The sequence below is a fragment of the Castor canadensis genome, chromosome 13 (genome assembly GCF_047511655.1).
Source record: "Castor canadensis chromosome 13, mCasCan1.hap1v2, whole genome shotgun sequence".
Classification (NCBI taxonomy): Eukaryota; Metazoa; Chordata; class Mammalia; order Rodentia; family Castoridae; genus Castor; species Castor canadensis.
The window spans coordinates 105756454-105776728 of NC_133398.1; the positions used below are offsets into that span (position 1 = coordinate 105756454).

General features: G+C 41.7%; 1 protein-coding gene across 1 annotated transcript in view; it reads right to left on the bottom strand.

Annotated features, from left to right (window-relative positions):
* Positions 1 to 2867: 2867 nt before the first annotated feature.
* LOC141415483 (cyclin-dependent kinase 2-like) overlaps positions 2868 to 20275 on the bottom strand; it is a 105880-nt gene continuing 88472 nt past the window's right edge. Inside the window, 3 exon segments of the mRNA XM_074052195.1 lie at positions 2868 to 4484; positions 4487 to 4771; positions 19432 to 19467. Coding sequence (XP_073908296.1) covers positions 3870 to 4484; positions 4487 to 4771; positions 19432 to 19467 — 936 coding nt within the window. The 3' untranslated portion in view covers positions 2868 to 3869.

Below are 20275 nucleotides of genomic sequence, written 5' to 3' on the forward strand. Positions count from 1 at the left end.
ATTGTGTATAGATACCACATTTTCTTAATCCATTGGTCAGTGGTGGGGCATCTTGGCTGTTTCCATAACTTGGCTATTGTGAATAGTGCCGCAATAAACATGGATGTGCAGGTGCCTCTGGAGTAACAGTTTTTTGGGTATATCCCCAAGAGTGGTATTGCTGGATCAAATGGTAGATCGATGTCCAGCTTTTTAAGTAGCCTCCAAATTTTTTTCCAGAGTGATTGTACTAGTCTACATTCCCACCAACAGTGTAAGAGGGTTCCTTTTTCCCCGCATCCTCGCCAACACCTGTTTGGTGGTGGTGTTGCTGATGATGGCTATTCTAACAGGGGTGAGGTGGAATCTTAGTGTGGTTTTAATTTGCATTTCCTTTATTGCTAGAGATGGTGAGCATTTTTTCATGTGTTTTCTGGCCATTTGAATTTCTTCTTTTGAGAAAGTTCTGTTTAGTTCACGTGCCCATTTCTTTATTGGTTCATTAGTTTTGGGAGAATTTAGTTTTTTAAGTTCCCTGTATATTCTGGTTATCAGTCCTTTGTCTGATGTATAGTTGGCAAATATTTTCTCCCACTGTGTGGGTGTTCTCTTCAGTTTAGAGACCATTTCTTTTGATGAACAGAAGCTTTTTAGTTTTATGAGGTCCCATTTATCTATGCTATCTCTTAGTTGCTGTGCTGCTGGGGTTTCGTTGAGAAAGTTCTTACCTATACCTACTAACTCCAGAGTATTTCCTACTCTTTCTTGTATCAACTTAAGAGTTTGGGGTCTGATATTAAGATCCTCCATTTTGAGTTAATCTTGGTATAGGGTGATATACATGGATCTAGTTGCAGTTTTTTGCAGACTGCTAACCAGGGAAAATGACATCTTAATTATCTCAAAGCAATAGTGAAAATCTGGTTATTCTCCTTCTTCTGTAGATCCCCACTGATGACCCAGGCTAGCATGGAGAGACTCCTGGGGAGCTAATTCCATGCTCAAGGCTGGTGGTTTAAGCCAAAATACTAAGGGTTTGAATCCTCTTCCTGTGAGTGATATGCAGAAAGGATGGCCCTGATGAAAAGTATGTTGGGCAGTTCTTCTCAAAAAATAGGTAGTCTAGTCTTCCCACAATCTATCCCCTCCAACAGAGTAGCCCTGCCTTTAGTCAGCACCTCTGTCTCCCTTAAGCAGGTGTGGGTGTGGTCTTTGCCTGGTTGCTAAACTAAACTATGCAAATTACCAAGCAAAACATCCACTACCTTGCTTTGATATTTCTAGGTCATTCTTTCCAAGATTTCAAGACTTATGTAAATTTTAAATGAATCATTGTCTCCTTCATGTCAGTTTTGAAATTCTGGAGATATGTCAGGATTAGGGTATCCACTTTAAAAATGAAAAACAAAACAAAACAAAAATAACCAGAAGCATCAAACACAACAAGAACTTTGGTTTTTAAACTTAAAAAGGAAAGGAATGGTAACAACCACTTAAATGTTTGGACCAGTAAGAACTGTCTCCTAAATAAAGATTTGACTTTTAAAACTCAGGATTGTTTTTTGATTTATTTTCAGTACTGAGAGTAGAATACAGCACCTCCAGCTGCTCTCCGTCACTTGAATCATGCCCCAGCATTTTTGTTTGCATTCTGTTTTTGAGATAGGGGCTTACTAACTTTGCCCGGGCTGGCCTTAAACTTGCACTCTTCCTGCCTCTACCTCCTGAGTAGTTGGGATTATAAACACGTACTACAACACCCAGTTAAAATTAATTTTAAATTCTGCTTATGGATTGGTAAAAACAGTGGGTAGGCTAAAGATCTATGGTGAAGGTTTTATTCCAGACATTCTACCTAAACTAATCACCCTTTGGTTGATTTTAGAGAACTCAAGACTCCATCATTTTTAATGGATCATTAAAATACAATTTCTTTTTTTTCCCCATGGCAACCATATCTTCTTTTTCTATTAGCATACATTAATTGCACAAAATGGTTTAATTGTGATAGTTCCATAGATGCATACAATGTATTTTGATCAAATCTACCCCCTCTGTTGCACTCCTTTAACTTCTTCCCTCCTCCCCATTTTTTCAAACAATATTTAGTGGGTTTCATCACGCTATCTTCATATATAGAAACATAACATACTCTGATCATGGTCACCCTTCAGTACTCTCTCTTTTCCTTTTTCCCTCCCTTTTACACACATGTCCCATTATTATTATTATTATTTTATATCTGGATTCACATGAGTGAAAACATGCAATATTTGACTTTTTGAATCTGATTAATCTCACTCATCATTTTGATCTCCAGTTCCATACATTTTCCTGCAAATGATAATATTTCATTCTTCTCTATGGCTGAATAATACTCCATTGTGTATATACCACATTTTCTTTATCCATTCATTGGTTGTTGGGCACTTAGACTGATTCCACAGCTTGGCTATTGTGAATAGTGCTGCCATTAAACATGGATGTGCAGGTATCTCTCTTGTACATTGATTTACTCTCCTTTGGATATATGTTTTCAAGAGTGGTACAGCAGAGTCATAAGATAGTTCTATTTTTAGTTTTTTGATGGACCTCCATACTGATTTCCATAGCGGTTACACTAATTTACATTTCCAATAACAATGTATAAGGGTCCCTTTTCCACCCTGCATCCTTTCCATCATTCAGTGTTGTTTTCTTGATGATAGACATTTTGACAGGGGTAAGACAGAATTTCAATGTTGTTTTGATTTTGTTTTTGTTTTTTTTAAAGAACATTTTCTTTTAATGAATTACAAACTAAATTACAAATAATGTTAATAGAGCACTGGAGACAAGAGGTGGGAGAAAGAAAATAATAAAAAGAAAATAGTACTTAAAAAAAAAAACCTGAATTACAAAACCTCAAGGTGCACATGGCAGCAAATTCAGCCACTCTGACAAAAAAACTACTATAACCTATAACCTGAAATATAAATATAATTGTTCATCCTTCTTTTAAAGAAATATTTTTCCCAGTCATTCCTCCTCCCACTGTACCCCCAGTCACAACCCTGAAAAAAGTGTCAGTATTCTCAAAATGACATCTAAACCTTCACTTCCACTATGAGGCAAGGAGTGGCTTTCAGAGGAAGATGGGAGCAGGGATTCCTGGCAACTGAAGAACTAAAAATCCTAAAAGAAAAATTCAAACTTCTTTCACCTGCCTTATAAGGCCATGGTGAAGCACAATCCCTGTCCACTGGGCCTCCCAAACCCCTCTTGCTCATAGGAGGGACACACAAAGGAACCGCAGGGAATCATTTCTTCTCCTTCTCCCCAATGAGCCTGCATCTTGAGTCTCCCAACCTGTTAAGTGATGTGAAACACTGAGGCATAAACTGATTTGATCTATTTTTTTTTAACCTAATTCTTCAAAAGAGACCCCTTGGTTTTTCTTGGTTCTCAAATGTTCTAATTTAGCCCCCTGTTATCAGTTGACCTTTATAAAAACAGTGGCAGCAGGAGGTTTGGGGTACCTGTCATCCTAACCACAGGAAATATTATATGATATTCAGAGATTGGGATGGCAAACCTGATGGTGGGGGAGAAGTCAGTTTTTGTTTTGATTTGCTTTGATCACTGAGTCCTCCTCAGTGATGACTAAGAGGAGTGACAGATGGTGGTAAAGATTGAGTTAAGTGCATCTAATACTGAAATTTCCTTTCCTTTTGACCTGTTCCTCCCCTCCACTTCTGAATGCCCAGAATTGGCTGGCCAAGAGGGGAAGGTGAGTGCTAAGGCAGCCAGAAAAGATCAGAGTGCCCACCTGCGTGGGCCCAGAGCCAAGTCAGATCAAGCCCACACTAGAGGAGAGGGTGAGACTGAAGGTGATGGCTTTGGGAAGGACATCAGAGTCGAAGGTGGGGTACTGGCTTGGTCACATCCTGGAAGAAAGGGTGAGCCAGTGCTGCTTTTGCCGAAATCCGTTTGTTGGGGTCATAGTGCAGCATTTGCGATAACAAGCTTCGTCCATCTTCATCCAAGGGAGGCACAACTTTGCCAAAATCTTGCCGGGCCCACTTGGGGAAACTCGGCTTATAATCAGGCACAGATGTAACTCCTGGCCAAACCACCTCATCTGGGGTCCCCAGAGTCCGGAAGATCCGGAAGAGCTGGTCAATCTCAGAATCTCCAGGAAATAGGGCCCGGCGGGTCACCATCTCAGCAAAAATGCAGCCCAGGCTCCAGATGTCCACGGCTGTGGAGTAGTATTTGCAGCCCAGAAGGATTTCAGGTGCTCGGTACCACAAGGTCACCACCTCATGGGTATAAGTACGCACAGGAACTCCAAAGGCTCTGGCTAGTCCAAAGATTGCCAGCTTGATGGCCCCCTCTGTGTTGATAAGCAGATTCTGGGGCTTAAGGTCTCGGTGTAGGACTCCATGAGAATGGCGGAAAGCTAGGCCCTGGAGCAGCTGGAACAGGTAACTCTTGATGAGGGGTAGAAGAATGCCAGCGAGGGCAGAGCATCCATGAATTTCTTGAGATCTTGGTGCAGAAATTCAAAAACCAGATAGAGTTTATTTTCTGTGCGGATGACATCTAGCAGCTTGACAATATTAGGGTGCTTAAGTTCCTCAAGCAGAGAGATCTCTCGGATGGCAGTACTGGGTACACCCTCAGTCTCAGTGTCCAGGCGGATTTTTTTAAGCGCCACCACTTCTCCAGTCAACTTGGTTTTGGCTTTGTACACAACTCCGTACGCGCCCTCTCCGATCTTTTCTACCTTTTGGAAGTTCTCCGTGAAGCGCTAGCGAGTCGGGGGGTCAGCCCGGCCCTGGAGAACGGGCCTGGGAACCCTGAAGAAGGCGTGCCAGACTCTCGGGGGCCGAGGAGAGGGAAACAGGGTCCAGCACCGTGGCCTGAGATCCGGATGGAACGCAGTGTATCTTGTTTTGATTTTGAAACGCAATTTCTTACTGGTAGGGGTATCTTCACATTTTTCCTAATTTTCAAATATGAAGTAAACCACATTGAGAATTTGGAAATCCAAAATCTTAAAGCAAATGCCACTTTCAGAAAAGGGTTGTGCTTGTGAGGGAATTTGTGAAGCCAGACAAGTGGCCCAGGAAGAGGCCTGGGTGGGTTTTATCATGAGCTCCTGTGCAAAGGTCAGCAAGGACAAGAGGTCTGTGAAGTTGCTGTCAGCAATCTCTATAATGCCACCAGAAAGATGTTGCAGGGTTGCTGCTCAATGTGAGGGGTTGGATAGATGGATGGATGGATGGATGGATAAATAGGAGGGTGGATGAAAAGAAGTTGGGGGAATATTTAGGCTTTAGAAAACGTTTCTGATGTTTGGAATTTTTCAAAGGAAGTTATTTTCTTGGTTTCCTGGGTTTGCCTTATTTCCTCCTACTTACATTTTTTTCTCCAAAAAGGTTAAGAACTCCTAACTTATGGGGAGAAGCTGAAGCTTAGGGCACTACAAAAAGCTGACAGTGAGATCACAGGACACAGGCAACTACCTAGGGACTGGTGGTTTGGGTCACAAAAGGAAGGGAAAACGCTAAGTTTAGAATTAACATGAAAAGGCTATGACAAAAAGGAAGTGGTCAGGGAGCAATTTAGAGATAAAATAATTGGATTTGAGAAATAAAACAGTTTCACTGGATGACTTGTAGGCAAATTACCCTAGCCTCTTTGTTCACATGCCTCAAGAACGGGAATGGCCGGGCATTGCCTCGGGTTCTGAAATAACATAATAGGAAAAGGATCCAAGTTGAATTGCAAGTATTTTAAAATACATTTAAAATATTTTTATCAAAGTGATAGATACATAGTTAAAATTTTTTCATTTTTTAGTAATTTAGGACTTACTTTTGTTAGAGTATGTTGTCAAATATCAAATATTGTATTTGTACTTTTAACATTATAACACAATATAAAACACAAAATATCCAGTGTTAACTCTGATCTGCCATGCCTGCCTGATTTGGATTTGGATGCTGGATATTTTATATCTTATAGAACGAACTTCCAAAGCTCCATCAATGCTTATAGTATGTATTATTGTTATTCCTTACCAAAATTTTCATAAAACTTAAAAGGTTGGTATGAAAAGTAGTTATTCCTTTTCTTGAATATCCTAAAACATGGTTTTAGAAGGTTTGAATCAACCTTCAAATTTTTAGAGCATGAAAGACATACCAATAGAGTACTCTATAATGTTTTAACACAGGAGAATTTTGTTTCTAATTTTGCCAGAAACACTTTCAACTTTCAGATATTTTTCAAAAACATCCTAATCAAACATAAAAGGTTTGGATTAAGTTATTTCTTAGTACGAATAATATATGACAATCAAATTCTCAAAAGCATCCAAAGTGCTTTATAATTGTTAAACAACTCATTTGTGTGGTAGAAGACATGAGAAAACTTACAGAAACAGAAAGAAATCTCAAACTATTCCAATTCCTGAGATAAGGAATTTGCAAGTTAATTATTGTGCTGCTTGGAAAGCATGCTTTACTTATACTCTAAAATTCACCTTAATCACTTGACATGTAACTTAATACCTAAAGAGACTATAGCTAGCGCTGGTGGAGAGGCTAAGTGACAAAGTGACTGCCTAGCAAGTGTGAGGCCTTGAGTTCAAACCCAGTACCACAAAAAAGAGATTGGAGCTAAATTATTTTAAAATATGGATAGAATGCTACATTTCTGGGTAAACATTTTACACATAATATTTTCCAATTATGAAAAAAATCACTTGACAGTTTTAATCATGATTTATGATTGACTAACAACTAAAATGGAAACAGTGTCTGCACTGATTTGTATTTTGACTTAGCAGAACAAGAAGAGAACAACCTTGAACTAGGGAGAGTTTACTGCTGGTAAACTCTCAAAGTTTGGTATGTCTTCCTTTGTGCTTACCACAGGCTGAATAATGTCCTTAGAGCACTCATTATGAGGAAAGTGTCAATTATAATGCTTTAATAACATACTTCAGAAGGAGCCAATGAGAAAGCAAATTGTGAGACTTCATCTTTGTATTCAAATAAGTGCTTGTAATTTTCTTTACATCTATTTGCAATAGAGATATTAAGCCATAAATTTTTGCTAATTTCAGGTAAAGTCCAGCCTTCATTTACACAAAGACTGTGGAGGACGTCCGCAGAGATCAAATCTTAAATCCTGACGTCACCCACTTAAGACTTAGGCTTCATCCTTCCCAGAAAGAGCACAGCACCCCGGATGGCCACCAGGGATGTGTAACAGAAGTTAATTCACAGATGGCGATTTCTGCTACAGTCATTCATTCTTTAACATTTTGTCTACTAGCAAAAGTCAGACGTCCAGCACTCTTTCGGTCCTGGTGTGCTGACATTTTGTAGAGTTCTTCTCCAGTCACAGAAGTCCTCTGCCTGTACCAGCCACAGCTATTTCAGACTCCATGTTGGAATAGCAAGTGCTCCAGGAGAGATGAAGATGAAGGGTGACTCTTGGTCACCAGCATCCCATGCTAGGAAACGTGCATTGCCAATCACTATCTCTTCCACATTGCTTCCTATTGGAGGGGATGCATGAAACGTCAGTAAGGGATGGTAGTCTCCCTGCATTTTCCAACCCAGCAATGGTAACTTTGTGCTCCTGACAATGGAAGTCTCCATATCTGGGGCATTCCCCGGTCACTTGCCTCCCTGAGCCGAGCCACCACTTGGCTTAGCTTGGGCACATCACCATGTTGTCTGTGAGAGCCCTCCTAAAATATTCTCATACAAAGAAACTTACACACAAAAAACTCCTGCAACTCTTCTAGATAATTCTTTGAGTAATTATCTCCAGAAGCTAAATACTACATTCATATTGGTTTGGGCTCATTCAATTTTAGACATTATTTAACTCTGATAATTGAGAAGTTAGCTGTCTTAAACTGTCCTGTCCTCTACCTGGCAGTTTAGACCCGATACCACTTGAGTTGGAGAGAGAGAGCACCTCCCTCTCTCTCTCTAGGAGCCCCTCTGGAGGGGTCAGAAAACCCAAGAGCTCTGTGAAGTTGCTGTCCATGACAGTTGTAAGTCATTATTATTTTATCTGTAACTCATTATTACTTTATTTTTTTAATTCTAATTGACGTTTAGTAATTATACACATTTGAGGCTCAATGTGACATTTTGATAATGCATACCTACTAGAATGATCAAATCAGGCTCATTAGTATTTCCATCTCCTTAAACATTTTTGTGTGTGTGTGGCAAGAATATACCAAGTCCTCTCTTCCAGCTGTTTTGAAACATATAATATGTTTCTGTTAACTCTTGTCACCCTACTATGCAGTAAGACGTCAGAACATAGTCTTCAACTCTGGCTTTAACCTGTTGGAGGCTCCTGCAGTGTCTGATCAGAAAATTACCAAATTCTTTGTGTTCACATGGAAGCATCCAGGCAGGACATGTGGATGTGGTAAGGGGGGTAACAGAGTTTACTAAAGGCAAAGGGAAGAGCCTCATAAAGCAATGGTGGCCTCACCTGGCCAGGTGGGATGGAGTCAGAATGCAGAGAGTAGTTCTCTGTTTCAAGATTTGCGTGGTTCAGAGGGTCGAGTGAGGGTGATTGACATTGCTCTGCACACACTCAGGTATTTTAGTCATTATGCATGGGGTGTGAGCAGCATTGTTTTTACCTGAGAGGTAATGGAGAGCAGAATCACCCCAATGTTTCTTGTTTTACAGTCTGCCACAGGAAAGGGTAGCATGGGGCTGAGAGAAAGAGTTTACCATGAAATGTGCCCAGAATAAGTTACATGGGATCTGGGGAGTCCCTGTTTTTAGCCTGCCTCATACCCACTAACCAACCTTTCCCTGTTCCTCTTATTCCCTTCTCTCCCTAGCTTCTGGTAACCTCTATTTATTTCCATGAGTTCAACTTTTTTAGATTTTACATATGAGTGAGATCATGCGGTACTTAACTTTCTGTGTCTGACTTAACATAATGTCCTCTAGGTTCATTCATGTGGTTGCAAATGACAGGATGTCATCCTTTTTTAATGATTGAATAGTACTCCATTGTGTATATATACCACATTTTCTTTATCCATGCATTTATTGATAAACTCTGGTTGATTCCATATCTTGGCTATTCAGCTCTTTCTGCGTGTCTCTGTCTCTCTCTTTCTCTCTCGGTACTAGAGATTACACCCAAGGGCTTGTGCATCCTAGGCAAGCACTCTACCACTTGAGCCATGCTCCCAGCCCTTCTGTTCATAGTTTGTCTTTGAGATAGTGTCTTCCTAACTTTGCCCAGGCTAGCCTCAAACTCGTGATTCTCCTGCCTCTGCCTCCCAAGTAGCTGGGGTTACAGGTGTGTGTTACCACACCTGGTACTGTGCGTTGAACCCAAGGCTTCCCATATGCTAACCCACAGGTGTCTCTTAATAGAAATCCTTTAAAGGTGGTCTGGTTTTAGAGTTGCAGCATTCTCTTTTTAGCTGTAATGTGTGAAATTCCATAGTGACATATATTTGCCTCCCTTTGCTTTTTAATTTATTGTGTTGGGCTTTTAGATGATATCTAGAGAGACACGTCCTTCAGTTTTGAGGAATTTTCTTTAGTTCTCAGTCCTTTAGTTTTTGCCCATATTTTCTCTTAGCTCGTTGATCATATTTAAGATAAGTATTTGTCTAGTAAGTCCAGTGTCTGGGCTTCCTCACCAATATTTTCTCTCTCCGTATTTTTTGTTCATTCAAATAAGCCATATTTTTCTGTTCTCTTGTATGCCTTGTGTTTTGGGGGGTTTTTTGTTAAAAATTCAGTATTTGAAAATTAAGATGTGGTAACTTTGGAAATAAGAAAATCCCTCTTTAATTATTGAAAGCTACAGTAGTAGCCTGTTCATTTTGAGAATTTTCCAAATTATTTTTGCAAAGACTATTCCTTATCACACATGCTCCCCAAAGTCTCTGTTTCTCTAGTTTGTATTCAGCTCATGTTTTGACATAAATTTCCTTTAATGCCAGGAGCTGAAACAAGGAAACAAAAAACACCAAAAGAAATAAATAGAAAGAGAGGGCGCGTGAGAGAGGGTAAGGGAGAGAGGCAGAGGAAGATGCAAAGACAGACAGGGAAGACCACTGTCCTTTCCAGCATTTTCTGATCATTTCCTTGCTAGCTTACTCAGCTTTCCTTGCTCTTAGATGAGGCATCTGGCCACGCCAATACTGCAGGTCTTTCTCAGGCCTTTTCTGAGCCTGTGTGTGTGTGTGTGTGTGTGTGTGTGTGTGTGTGTGTGTGTGTGTGACTTTCTAAACTCCCCCATATGCACAGCTGCTTGGGAATGTCTTAATTTCCCAGAGTGCCCCAGTCCTCCTTATGCCTTAGGAAGGCTACTATCTGTCTCCCCCTGCAATCTCTCAGTCCAGGCATCCATGGGCTTGTAGTTTACCTTGTAATGTTTTTGAGTTTCTGCCACTTTTCCTGCTCAGGTCCCAAGTTATGCAAAAATAGTTGAGTGCTGTCTCAGTCCTTTTGCTGCTGTAACAAAACACTGGAGAATGGCTAACTAATACAAAACAGAAATGTATTTTGCATAGTGCTGGAGGCTGGGAAGTGTATGGTGAAGGCATGCGCATCTGGTGAGGGCTTTATAAAAGGCATTCTTTCATGGAGGAACGCAGAGAGAGGCTGCATCCTGGGTGGAGATTGTCTCACGAAGGCACAAATCCCACTCAAGAGGAAGGAGCACTCATGATCTACTGACCTCTTTAAGGTTCTTAAATTCCATCACCTGGGCTACATGTGAATTCCATTGAGAATACATTTAAGCCATAGAAAGTTCCTTACACCAGTCCTATAGGTGTTTCCAGGCAGGTAAAAAACACATACTCAGAACTTTGCAAATAGTATCTGCTCTGTTCCTTCTGGTTCTGGGGTGGGGAAGGACTGAAAACCTGTAGGTTGCTTTTGGTAGGATTTTTACTGTGTTGATTCTACTAATCCTTGAGCATGGGAGATCTTTCCATCTTCTGTAGTCTTCCTCAATCTCTTTCTTCAGGGGTTTGTAGTTCTCCTTGTAGAGGTCTTTCACATTCTTTGTTAAGTTTACTCCTAGGTATTTGATTTTTTTTGAGGTTTTTGTAAATGGAATTGTTTCCATATATTCCTTCTCAGTTTGTTCGTTGGTGGTATATAGAAAAGCTAATGATTTTTGTAAGTTGATTTTATATCCTGCCCTCTTGTTATAGTTGTTTATGGTGTCTAGGAGTTTTTGGGTTGAGATTTTTGGGTCTTTAAGATATAGGATCATATAATCTGCACATAGGGATATTTTGACAGTTTCTTTACCTATTTGTATTCCTTTTATTTCTTCTTCTTGCCTAATTGCTCTGGCTAGGAATTCCAAGACTATGTTGAATAGGAGTGGGGATAGTGGGCACCCTTGTCTCGTTCCTGATTTTAGGGGAAATGGTTTCATTTTTTCACGGTTAAGTATGATGTTGGCTGTAGGTTTGTCACATATAGCCTTTACAATGTTGAGGTACATTCCTTCTCTTCCTAGTTTTCTTAGAGCTTTTATCATGAAATGGTGTTGGATCTTGTCAAAGGCTTTTTTCTGCATCTACTGAGATGATTAAGTGGTTTTTGTCTTTGCTTCTGTTAATATGCTGTATTACATTTATAGATTTGAGTATGTTGAACCACTCATGCATCCCTGGGATGAAGCCGACTTGGTTGTGAATGATCTTTTTGATGTGTTGTTGAATTCAGTTTGCCATTATTTTGTTGAGGATTTTTGCATCAATGTTCATTAAGGATATTGGCCTATAGTTCTCCTTTTTGGAGGTGTCTTTGCCTGGTTTTTGGATGAGAGTAATACTGGCTTCATAAAATGTGTTAGGCAGTTTTCCTTCCCTTTCTATTTTGTGGAGCAGTTTAAGGAGGGTTGGTATCAGTTCTTCTTTAAAGGTCTGATAGAATTTAGCACCGAATCAATCAGGTCCCGGATTTTTCTCTTTTGGGAGACTCTTGATTGTTGCTTCAATTTCATTTTGTGTTATAGGTCTATTCAGGTGATTAATTTCCTCTTGGTTCAGTTTTGGATGGTCGTAAGTATCTAGAAATCTGCCCATTTCTTCAAGATTTTCAAATTTATTAGAGTGTAGGTTCTCAAAGTAGGCTCTGATGATTTCCTGGATTTCCTTGGTCTTTGTTGTTATCTCCCCTTTTTCATTTCTGAAAAATCAGTAAAAACTGATTTGGGTTTTTTCTCCTCATTGTAGTCAGGTTTGCCAGTGGTTTTTCAATTATATATTTTTTTTAAAGAACCAGTGTTTTGTTTCATTGATTCTTTGTATGTTTTTGTTTGTTTCTATTTCATTGATTTCAGCCTTTATTTTTATTATTTCTCTCCTTCTGCTTGTTTTGAGATTTGCTTCTTTTTGTTTTTCTAGGAGTTTTAGATGTAACATTAGGTCATTGATTTGAGATCTTTCTGACCTTTTAATATATGCAGTCATGGCTATAAACTTTCCTCTTAGGACTGCCTTTGCTGTGTCCCATAGGTTCCGGTAGGTCAGGTTTTCATTTTCATTGACTTCCAGGAACATTTTAATTTCCTCTTTTATTTCATCAATGACCCATTGATCATTGAGCAATGTGTTGTTCAGCTTCCAATTGTTTGCATGTTTATTACTGTTGTTTTTGTAGTTGATTTCTAGTTTTAATGCATTATGACAGAATGCATGGTATAATTTCTATTAGCAAGCTGAGGCTTGCTTTGTGTCCTAAGGTATGATCAATTTTGGTGAAGGTTACATGAGCTGCTAAGAAGAATGTATATTGTGCAGAAGTTGGATGAAATATTCTGTAGACATCAGTTAGGTCCATTTATCTATGGTGTGATTTAGATCTAGGATTTCTTTATTGATTTTTTGTTTGGATGCCCTACCTATTAGTGATAGGGGGTATTAAAGTCTCCCACTACCACGGTGTTGGAGTCTGTGTTTTTAGGTCCTTCAGGGTATGTTTGATGAAATTGGGTGCATTGACGTTGGGTGCATATAGGTTGATAATTGTTATTTTCTTTTGGTGTATTTCTCCTTTTATTAGTATGGAGTGTCCTTCTTTATCTCGTTTGATCAATGTAAATTTGAAGTCTATTTTGTCCAAGATAAATATTGCTACCCCTGCCTGTTTTGGGGGGCCATTGGTTTGGTAAATCTTCTTCCAGCCTTTCACCCTCAGCCAGTGCTTGTTTCTGATGATGAGATGGTCTCCTGTAAACAACAGATTGTTGGATCTTCCTTTTTAATCCAGTTTGCAAAGTTGTGTCTTTTGATGGGGGAATTAAGTCCATTAACATTCAGTGTTAGTATTGATAGGTATGTGGTGATTTCTGTCATTATGTTGTCCTTTTTGTTTAAGGGTTTGATTGTCTGCAGCTGAATCAATGTTACTCTCTACTTTCTTGCCTTTTCTTCTCTTGTGGTTTGGTACTGCCTGCCCTTTCATGGTTTTGTTTGAATTCCTTGAATCTTTTGTAGTGGTGGCTTGGTGGTCATATATTGTTTTAGTTTCTGCTTATCATAGAAGACTTTTATTGCTCCATCTATTTTGAATGATAGTTTTGCTGGGTAGAATATCCTAGGGTTAAAGTTATTTTCATTCAGTGCCCAGAAGACGTCACTCCATGCTCTTCTTGCTTTTAATGTTTCCATTGAGAAATCTGCTGTGATTTTGATGGGTTTACCTTTGTATGTTATTTGTTTTTTCTCTCTTACAGCCTTCAATATTCTTTCTCTGTTCTCTGTACTTGTTATAATAATAGTATGTCGTGGGATAGTTCTATTTTGGTCAGGTCTGTTTGGTGTCCTAGAGGCTTCCTGTACCTGAATGGGCATAGTTTTCTCTAGATTTGGGAAATTTTCTGTTATTATTTGGTTGAATATATTATGAATTCCTTTTGCTTGCACCTCTTCTCCTTCTTCAATGCCTATGATTCTCAGGTTTGGTCTTTTGATGGAGTCAGTGAGTTCTTGCATATTCCTTTCACTGGACTTGAGTTGTCTAATAGTTTTTCAATTTTTCCTTTAATTTACATTTTAACTTCAAGTTCTGTCATTCTGTCTTCTGCTTGTTCTAGTCTGCTGGAGTGGCCTTCCAATTTTTTTTTTGTATTTCTTCTTCATTCTTTTTTCTGAGGTTTTCCATATCATGGGTCACTTCCTCTTTAATATTGTCAATTTTTGTCCTTGATTCATTTATCTCTCTATTTATGGTTTTCTCTGTTTCACAAGGTCCCTGATTCCTGGAGCTCATGCAGTCTATGTCCCAGTCACCATTTTGGATCCTGGATGGCTGAACCAGTAATTGTCAGTAATGGTTAGGGTCTTGACCTTCCCTGGCCCTGACAGCAGTGACAGGTAAAGAGCCCGCCAAGGGAGGAAGCCTTTGTTGTCACACAGAGTCACATGTGGTGCTTGGGATAGTGGCTGGCCCTGAACAAGGACACTCAGCTTGCAATCCTGCTCCCCACAAGTGGCCCACAGTGCAGCTCAAAGACCTCCTTCAAGCTTTGACCTCACAGGTGACCTCATTCTCAGAACTCCTCAGTTTCCCTGCTAGCATGCAGCAATGGCTTCTCCCACCACCTCACAAAGTCTCCTTTGCATGAGGCTCTTCCTTCTTGGCATTTGGGGCCCCATGTGAGTGTCACCTCCTCATCCTGATCTCCTAGGTTAAAGCAACTGACCAGTTGCTTCATCCCAGGGCAGTGAATGTGTGGTTATGTCCTCACACGTGTCCTCACACTGTTGGAATTAAAGACCCTTTGGTACTGAAAACAGACACACAAGAGACATTGAAAATCTTGACAAGGCAATTTCTTTTGATCAAAAGGGTGCAAGCATGTGCTCACTCCAGCAAACAATGCAAGCACAAAATGGCTGGCAGTTGCTCCTCCTTATACAACTGACGCAGTTGTACCTGCCCCTCACCTGGGATTCGTCCAGATCAAAGGTTCACAGTCTTTCCCAATTGGCTAAAAGGCTTGGGGGATGGGTTAGGGCATGCAGTTTGGTGGGCAATGGAATCTGGAAGAAGAAGCAGGGACCCTTTAAACATGCAAGTCACCTAAGATGGCGACCTGAGGAATTTTTAAGTAATCTAAGAAGGTAACAAATACCTTCTTAGAAAAGATCATTTTTCTTACAACATGACCACACATCACAGATGTGTCATTACCTGCTCTTACTCAGGTAAGCCTGGAAGTAAGGATTTGCACCTGTTGTCTGCACCTTGCATCTCCAGCATCCAGAACAGGTAATGGATGATGCTACTTGGAAACCTCATATATCTCCCAGATTAGAAAAACTCAGTATTGAGTTAATGGTCTCTCCACCTGAGGCCTGTGCCATAGAAGGCAATCTAAGCACACATTGCCCTGGTCTTCTTCCTTTCTTGGGATTCTGAACAAAAGGTGGGCTCTCATTTTTCTCTAGAATGTGGGCAAAGCAAAGTCATCCATCTAAGCAACATACCAATTAAACACCAGTTCTGTGTTGAGTGTTGTTTTGGACTAAGAACATCCACCTGGTTTGGAAGGCCTGTTGTATGGTAACACTTGCACATCAGTGTGGTAGGAGCCATACTGGAGTGTTGGAGGTTGGGGTACAGCAGATGACAAAAGACAGGGAAATCCTAAGCAAGAGTAGCATGGCAAATATGTTCATGTGGGTATGAAGCAGAGGTGGCTCTTGGGGACAGCAGGTGGCTTGCCAAGGCTGACATCATGTAGCATTAAGGCTGAAGCAGCAGACATGGAGCTTGCAGTCAGGTCCTCAGCCAGGAAGAGGGGCCTGATCTTCAGAGAGTTCCCACTGGTCCCCTTCTACTGGAACCTTTCCTGTAGATGGGGTGTCCACAGGACCAAGAGGAGGCACATACTTGGTGTGTGTACCCCTCCTCCTAGGTCATGTTAGGGTACTCTAAACCCCAGGATTCCTTGCCCAAGCATGCCAAGCCCACTTCCACTAGTTTTTTTTTCCCTAAGGAGTGGTCATCCATGCACCCTGGGTCCAAGGAGTGGCAAAGCACATGTGTATGGACAGAGGTTGGATTTACAGCTAAATGTTCACATGCATGACCAGAATACCTGGGTACCTGTGTACATGAGTACCTAGAATCTGGATACAAAGCAGGGCTCCTTTGTGTCATGGGCTGGGCTGGAACCAGAGATTTAAGCTACTTAGACATACACTTTGTCTGGATGGCTTGTCCTGGACGGTTTGGTGGTCTTTGCTCAGGAAGTTCTGAGCCACAAGAGAAGGCTCAGACTTTATCTGAGCTGGCAGGGACGGAAATGTCTAAACAAGGAAGTAACAAGTAAGTTTCCAAAGTGTCCACGGGACATTTTGTCAATGAGTGATAAATTAGAGTTGGCATGACACTTGCAGGGATCTGTATTAGAGTTGTCCACACAGCCACAAGTGGAGGGCACAGGCTTTGGGGGTGGATTGAGTTCTTGTTCTGGCTCTGCCTATTATGTAGGTGAACCTGGAGAATTCACCAATCTCTCCGTATCTCATTTCCCACAACTGTAAATAGAGCTAGGGACATGTGCAGAATAAATCATCTTATGTGAGTTCATTCTCTTGCCATTATTAAGGAAATGACTTACTTCAGTGAAAAACCCAGAAGTGGCCCTGGGAGCACATTCCAGTGTGGACCTTCTGCTACCAGAAGCCAAGAGGCCCATTCAGGAAATGGAGCCTTCCGCTGAACTTCACCTTGGCCTGCAGGAGCAGGAATGTATGGCCGTCCAGAACTCAGGACCCTCCAGGGGGCTGCAGAGAAGGTGCAGGCCCAGCTTTTGCAAATGTGTGCTGTGCATCTGTGTGTGCTGCCTGGGGCCCCTCCCAAGGCTCCAATGTCTGGGTTTGGGTTTCTGCCCAGAACAGCTGTGGTGCTTCATTCTCGAATCTTCTGTCTCGATGAGGCTGTTTCACAGCTTCTACAGATTGGTTGCTTTCTGAGAACTGATATCAGTTGATAAAGCCTTCAAGACTTCCTCAAAATATCATGGGAATACCCGTCCTTGGATTTCCCCTAAGAATCGAGAGGGGATATTTTTTCTCTTGTTAACTTAAAAAAATAAAAGTAAAGAAAGTGAGTAAGCTTATGTTGTGCTTGGAAATAGAAGAAGAATCCCAGATGTTCTCTGTTCCTTGCTTGATGCAGTAAATATGGCCTCCTTCTGGCTGCTCACGGGTGTTTATTAGTGTGCAAGACACTCCTAGAGACAGTCTGTTAGGTTCACGGTCTCCTGTGCACACATAGGTGGTGGGGGGGTGGGGTCCTTGTACTATGCTTCCTCTGTCCTTGAGACATCAGTTTTGTCATCTGCACAGTGAACAGAACAGGAGTGCCAAGACTTTTGTTTTGTGAGAAGTAAATGGGCACACACAGCTAACAGACAGGGCATGCTCCATAAATGTCTTGGTTTTCCTTGTTTTTCCTCATTCAGAACTACTGGGTATGAAGGTTAGTATGCCCTTTTGACAGTCTGTGGTTGAGATAGATAGATAGATAGATAGATAGATAGATAGATAGATAGATAGATAGATAGATAGATAGATAGATATGATAGAAAGATAGATAGATGATAGAGATGATAGATAGACAGATATAGAGACATATTGATATATAAATTTCCTCTCCTGTGGTGATGGTGACAGAATGGCCACTCTTGGCCAGGTGGTGGACTGGGGTTGCTTTTGAGACCCTCTCAAGCATGTATTTACTTAGTACTTGTTCTACACATCAGGCCCAGCTGCAGGTCCCAGGGACACTGCAGTACCTGTGTCTCCCACACACTCACCCCACAGTCTGGCAGGGTATGAGGCTCACTTGCTCCTGATGACAACTCTGAAAGGTTGTGGTCACCACCCCCACTTCATCAGAAATTGCAAATTCCTAAAACATCCACACGCCCAGAGATGCTAGCCTGGGAGCACAAAGGTGTGAATCTGAACCTCACTCACACACTCATAGGCTCTACAAGCCTGCAAACCACCACTCTCAATCTTAACTTCCTCATCTGGAGATTAAAAACCCTTAGTTGAAAGTGGAAGAAGATCAGAGCAGCAAAGTCCTCAAAAACAAGAGTTTCAAAGACCAGGATCAAGGTCACAGAACTGGGATGCACTCCCTAGGCCAGACCTCTCCCTGCCAGGGTCCTTTTAGCACCACAGGCTGTATGAAAGGCAGAATGCACACAATAAGGATGCCGGTGGCTTTGTGGAGAGATTCGAGAGGCTTGCTGGCATAGGAGACTCAGTGGAGAGAAGACAGGAAGGAGGTGTGGGTTCCACTTGGGAACAGCAGCATGAAAAAAAAAAGCAATGAGGAAGAGCCAGAGGCCTTTCAGACAGGTTTGAGAGAGCAGAGTGGAGGCAAGTCTTGCCTAGGGCCTGAGGATGCAAAGGAAGAGAAAATCGGTGGTGGACCAGGCAGCAAGCAGTACAGCAGGTGGGTGCTCTCTTAAAGTGGAAAGGGCAGAGCAGGAGGCATCCAGCATACATTTTCAGCATTAGCATTTCCTGTTTCTGTGCCTTTCCTTTCCACAGAGAATGAATTCCTGTTGCTTCCTGTGCTTCCTACCTCAGTGGAATAGACCGTGCATGGATGCCCTCATCCTTCGTCGTCTCCACTGGCGATGGTAGGAAATGGCCCAGCATCTATAAGTTATTCTCCTGGGTTGCCCACCTTTGCCAGGGAAGAGCCATCTGGGCTGCAAGGAGCCATTCCCCGAGCTGATCCTGAGCACACATTGTGGTCAGTCCTTAGGTACAGGGGACAACAGAGTCCCTGCCCCAGACCTCTCGGCATACGGGGATGGAATTCTGTTTGGGGACCTTCCATGAGCACCTTAGGATCTGTGGTAGGTGCAGGATTGTCTGTGTTGTGGAGCACCCTGTTCTCATGGTTCTCAAAGGAACTGAGTTCTCATCCCCTGGCACTTTCAGGGGAACCGGAGGAATGTAATCCAGGAAGCCCCTTCGCCATCCCTGTGGAACACGAGCTGTGCTCTGTGTGGTTGAATGGAGCATAAGGTGTTTTCCTGTTCAGTATCTTGGTTCATTCTCCCATAGCCTCGAGAGTGGTGTAAAGCAGGGCCACAGAACCCAATATCGGCACAGGAATCTCAGGATGCCTGGGATCCTGGTGAAGGTGTCCTGCCTCAACAGTGACTTGGGGTTATAAAGTTTCTTTTGTGCTTTTTTTTTTTTTTTCCTTTTGATAGTACTGGGGTTTGAACTCAGGGCTTCACACTTGCTAAGCAGGCCCTCTACCACTTTGAGCCACTCTGCCAGCCCTTAAAGTTTTCTTTTGAATAATGGTAGAACACATTGGAAAATGCTAAGGAAGAATAAGTAATAATGACAGCTGATAAATTCACTGACCTATTTACCTGGCAGTGCTCCAGGTTTGCAAAGCTGATGGCCTCCTACAAGAAACAGAGAAGTTAGGCCAGTTACAGAAGGCCACACAGCTCTTAAGGAGCCTGGTGTGGAATGATGTCTGTGTGTGCTTGGTGCCATGGTTCTGCAGTGAGCCATAAGTTCCAATGGGAGCCAATGACACCTGCACTGGCTGTCGCCTGGGCCTCCATCACTCCAGAGTGTGCATAATGAACTCTGGAATCCCAAGGGCTGCACTGTGTCGTCTTGTGTGGGGAAACTGCTGGCACAGATGCAACCCGGTGACTTGATTGACAAATGGTCTTACCTGTCCTGCACTGACTATGCCAAGGGCGTCCTTCTGGGCCAGGATCTACACTTTTAGAAGAAAAAACCTGGCAGAGCTACAGAAGGAAATGGTTTTGCTGAGTATTTTAAATCGCTTAGGGAATTAAATACCTCATTTGATATTTTTATTAAAAAAACCAGGCTGGTCTGGCCTATAGAATTTTATAAAAACTACAGAGGTCCAAACCAAGGTTTCTTGTTTCTTATGTCCTGAGTTCCCTGTGGAACACAGTCTCCTGGATAATATTCTAGAATGAAAACAGTCATGAGCAGATATAAATCATTTGGGAAAATGGAAATAGGGAGAAAAACGTCTCCTGTTTGTCACCTTTTCCTTTCTCTACCTCTTTTCAGTTTGTTCCCAAGTTTTACCTCTTCTTTTGATTCCCCACCTGTACCTTTCCTTCCCACTCAGCAAGCCCCAGATTCCTGGGTGGTATGGTGTGCAAACAAGTCACAAAGCAGCAATGAAAGCCCACATCACCTTCTGCACAAATGGTGCCTTTC